General features: G+C 34.0%; 1 protein-coding gene across 5 annotated transcripts in view; it reads right to left on the reverse strand.

The window, feature by feature from the left end:
* The window catches only part of Strbp (spermatid perinuclear RNA binding protein), a 118,448-nt gene that overhangs the window by 74,041 nt on the left and 39,407 nt on the right, over positions 1-5,000 (reverse strand). For all 5 annotated transcript variants that reach the window (XM_005345944.3, XM_026789729.1, XM_026789741.1 and 2 more), the window contains exons 2-3: positions 4,602-4,769; positions 1,598-1,815 (exon numbers count right to left, since the gene is read on the reverse strand). In XM_005345944.3, coding sequence (XP_005346001.1) covers positions 1,598-1,815; positions 4,602-4,604 — 221 coding nt within the window. In that variant the 5' untranslated portion in view covers positions 4,605-4,769. The remainder of the gene's footprint in view (positions 1-1,597; positions 1,816-4,601; positions 4,770-5,000) is intronic.

Genomic DNA, 5,000 nt, shown 5'->3' on the forward strand with positions numbered 1-5,000 from the left:
GAACTCACAGAGATCCGCCTGCCTCTGCCTCCTGAGTGCTGGGATTAAAGGCGTGCGCCACTACCACCCAGCTATAAAGCTGTATTTTAAAGACTGAAAGAAAGTGTAGATCACATATTCTTTTTAAAGCATTTATTTAAAGTAAAGTAATTTCATCTAACTCAGAAAATTGTCTGATTGCTTTCTACAACTAAGCCAATCTCAATAATAAAGAATAGGAACGGGAATGCTATGTATAAAAGTCCTAACTTTTAAAAATCTTGGAAAAAACAGCATAAATACTAGAATTAAAATCTGGAAACCATTAATGACTTAACTTGCCTAAGAACTAAAATATATACAGAGAAAGCCTCACTATGTAGGTCCCTAAGTAATCTAATCACTGGAAAATATCATTACCATGAGCCCCAAATTAAAGAATTACCATGTTAAAGCATCATATTTGAGAAACGCTGGATTACTTACAAGAACCTACAAACTGAGACACACTCCAGTGTGCAGTTACATGTCAGTTGCCATGCTCTTCAGCATGAAGCTCACTGCTTGTCTTTGAACTAAAGAGGAAAAAGTCGCACTATCTTTCAGTACAGACCATCCATTTACCAATTCTATTCTACTCTTCCTTGTCTACTCACCACAGTGAAACAAAACTGAAAGCTTAGGAGGAATTCTGAAGCCTTATTTTTCACTTATATAAACCAAAATTAAAGTAATGTTTTAAACCTATAAATATGGTACAACCAATCAAATAAACTTTATTTTCCCAGAATATGAAGACTTACTCTAATCATAACAACAGTGCTCAAAACAATACCTCCAAATTGGCATGACATAAAATCTCATGATCTGACTGCAGGCAGCAGAGTGGTTTCATCTTATGGATCACTACTATTACTGCCTAAAATACTTCTCATGTAACTGTTAGAAGACCAGGCTTCCATTAGTCCTTCCTTCTACAAATAACACAAAATGAACATTAACACTATGTAACAATGTGCAAAGATACTGATACATTCTATGAATTAACAAAGTAAATACAGTTAATGTTGCTAGTATATTTTCCTATACTATGATTTCAAAATGTCCAACAGAAACAGTATTTTTTATTTTGTTTTGTTTTGAGACAGGGTCTCATTATGTAGCCCTGACTGAACTGAAGTTCACTATGTAGACCAGACTGTCCACCTGCCTCTGCCTCTGCCTCTGGAGTGCTGGGACTAAAGGCATGTGCCACCATGCCCAGCTAGAAACAGTTATTTCTGACTTTCTTGAAACAGAAAATTTATTTATTACTATTTATTACTATTTATTTTAGAACTTAGGAGGCTAAACCAACATAGCAAATGAAATATCATAATCTTCAAACATTAGTGTACTATCAAAAGGGGTCCTGTAAGGATTATCTTTTTTCTGATTCTACTAATTACTCTTCCTCACTTTCTTACAGAATTTAACTCAGAAAAAAAAATTCCATGAAACATTTACTTTCTTGGTTATGTCACATATGATAAAATTCAAAGAACAGCAAATACATCACCAAATCAGAGTACCCACAAGCTTTTCAAGCAAAGCTTGATAAAAGCTATTCAACACTCACTTGGAATAGTTTTCCACAGCCTCATCTTTCTTTACTTCTGTCTCCCCATCAGTTTTTGTGCCTTTATTCTCATCCAGCCAGTCTGAGACATGTTTAAGAGCACATTCAACAGTAGACACCATATTTTGAACAGCTTCAAGCTCCTCCGGAGATGGATAGATTGTTGAATGCTTCACCATAACATGGCGATCGTCATTGGCAAAAGATCTAATAGATCTCTGTTATAAGGGGGGGGAGAAAAACTTTAACAAAAGAAATGTCACCTTCAAAGGATAACAGTGTTTTAAGACAACATGGCACCAACTGACAACCACTGTAAAGCAGTTAATGTTCAAATAATAAAAAATGTGCATAAATGTGTAAGTCCTATTTTATTAAACCGCACCCAAAAAAATAGCAGTTATTTCACTCATGTGATGATAATATTCACATCAGTCACACTAAGCACTGTACACACTTTGTCTTTCATCTGAACCTGTACTTTCTGATAACCCTTCCAAAAAAAGAAGAAGAAGAAAAAAAAATCCATACCACAAATACCACATGACATTGTAGCTTCAAGAATCTCTAGAAACGCAGAAGGGGTGGTGGTACACACCTTTAATCCCAGCACTGGGGAGGCAGAAGCAAACAGAGCTCTGTGAATTCAAGGCCAGCCTGGTCTACAGCCAGGACAGTCAGGGCTACATAGAGAAACCTTGTATCGAGGAAGGAAAAAAATAAATTCATTTCTCTAGAAATGAATGATGGCTATTCACAACATGACACCTGGCCACCTCCCAAAGCGCTAGAGATTTGCATACTTTAATTAAGACTATATAACAGAGTAAAAATAAAAGATGCAAATTTATAATGTGAATGTGGAAGCCACTACAAAAATGTTTAGCATTTGACATTCAAATCTTTGATGTAAGACTTTGAACAAGAAGAACTCCAAATTTCATAACAAGGAAAATATATATTCCAAAGCAATCAATTTCCCAAGCTAATTAACATATGTATTGCATTCACCATCAAAATCACTGGAAGATTTATTCCAATAAGCTCCAGACAAACATATTTAAGTATTAAAATAATTAGACCAGAACTATACAATAAAACAGAAAAATGATCATTGAATCTTAAAAATCAAAAGCAGCACTAAAAACCAAAAAATGAATGAAATTAATTAGAACACAAAATTTTTACATCACCTAGGCTAAAATTAACTACAAAAAAGCTTTATATATGTATTATTGATGGAGGAGGGTCATCTTTCTATCTGTTGTTTCATTGGTTAAGTAATAAAGAAACTGCTTGGCCTCTGATAGGACAGAAAATTAGGTAGGTAGAGTAGACAGAACAGAATGCTGGGAGAAAGAAGCTGAGTCAAGCAGTCGCCATGATTCTCCCACCATTAAATCATATATATATGACATATATATATGACATTAAATCATAGGACTATAAAGACTACAATTAAAACAAAACTAAATTCTGCTAGAAGCAGATAATTCACAAGGAAGGCAACACAAGTCACATTGGTTTTTTTTTTCTGTATTTCACAAAAAAACAGAGATCAACAGAGAAAAACCCAAGTTAACATTTTTTCCCACCATTCTGAACTAAGATATTACAGAATTTCTTCTCCATAAAAGCAAATTAGCTGCTTTCAGACATTGGAAAAATTACTTTTTAGAAGCATTTAACATCTAAAGAAATACTATCATACTTGCTAAACAATATATTTAAAAATACACTGGTAATTAATATTTTATTCTTTTTCTCCTAACTTACAATGTCTTTTAAAACCACTTACTTGGGGGGAAAATTTACACAATATTCTATATAACTAAAATATGAAGGGTAAAAACTCAGCAAATCTTACCTAGGCACCAGTTGGTGGATGGGCTCAGCTGGTAAAGGCACCTGCAACCAAGCCTGACAACCTGAGCTTGATCCATGGCACCCACACAGTAAAAGGAAGAGACCCAATTCCTGTAAGTTGTCTTCTGACCTACATATATATGCTATGGCATGCAAATTCATGTACACACAGAATACACGCAATACACAAAAATGTAATTTAAAAATGTAAGGACCAAGACCCCATCTAACACCATGAATTCAAAGTCTTACCTCTCACAAAACCCAAACTTCCTTGACATCCACTCTAACACTTCTTAGTATACCTAACAATTAACTCTATTATATTAAAAGCATGTAAAAGTGGTACCTTTCCAGTTATAATTCATGTTTTAGAAACTCTTCTACCATTCATTTGGATAAATTATTTAATTTTCATGAGGAAGAAAAATTATTTAAATTTCATCTGAATTTCATGTAAAGATCTAGATAGATATTACTTAAAGTTCAAGATTACTGAACTACAGTAATTTGTTAATGCCAGTTTTATTCTAAAATATTTTATTCTAAAATATTCATACTCTTTGTATTTAGTGAGTTATGGCATACAGTAGCCATAGCTTGGGCTCTAAAATGTGGTTTCTAATTTTTCGGTTGTTGTTAAGATTTATTATTTTTTGCTAAGATTTGTGTATTATTAATTTTATATGTGTGGGTGCTTTTTGCCACACAGCATAGCATGTGTGACTGTGCACCACACACATGCAGTACACTAGGAAGCCAGAAGAAGGCATTGGATCATTCAGAACTGGCGTTACAAATGGTTGTGAGATACCAATCCAAGTTTATTGCAGAAAATGCTCTTAATCTCTGAACCACCTCCCCAGCTCCCTCATCTTTTCTTAAAGATTAGAAAAGTCTAACAACCTTAGCTTGATCCATGGGACCCACATAGTAAAAGGGAGAGACCCAACTTGTTTAAGTCATTCTCTGACCTTCATACATATGCCAAGTTAAAATAGTAGAGCAACCATATTTGTCTGAGGTACTGAAACCAAGACAATTGTTCACTATCTACCCTTACTGTTAACTGCCAATTTTAAATTAGACATAATTTTTTACAACTAAAAAAAATGAAGAAATACCAGTAATCACCCACCATGGTTTCCTATGGAATTTTAACTTCTTTTTCCGATCCTTTTCTCTCTTTCTTGTCGTCTTCACTAGACACTGTTTTGTGTGACAGTACCTCCTCATATGCCTAAATCCCAACTGCTCAGTGTCAAAAGTAAGCAAAGATGTTTGAAAACTGTTCTCTGGATTACACCTGCAAGAAAAAAAGAAAAAAACTTTTTAACTTGTCTACAATTAGTTTCAAATCTAAATGTGGAACCCATAAGCATGATCTGTATTGATTTCAAAGAAAAAAACTTTACTGACAAAATTTACCTTATCTCTTTTATCATTTATTTACTTATGTTTATGTTTGTTTGTATCTCTGTGTGTGCCATGTTTATGTGGGAGCTCAAGGAAACCAGAAAATAACATTCGATCCCTT

Source organism: Microtus ochrogaster, chromosome 4, assembly GCF_000317375.1.
Source record: "Microtus ochrogaster isolate Prairie Vole_2 chromosome 4, MicOch1.0, whole genome shotgun sequence".
Taxonomy (NCBI): domain Eukaryota; kingdom Metazoa; phylum Chordata; class Mammalia; order Rodentia; family Cricetidae; genus Microtus; species Microtus ochrogaster.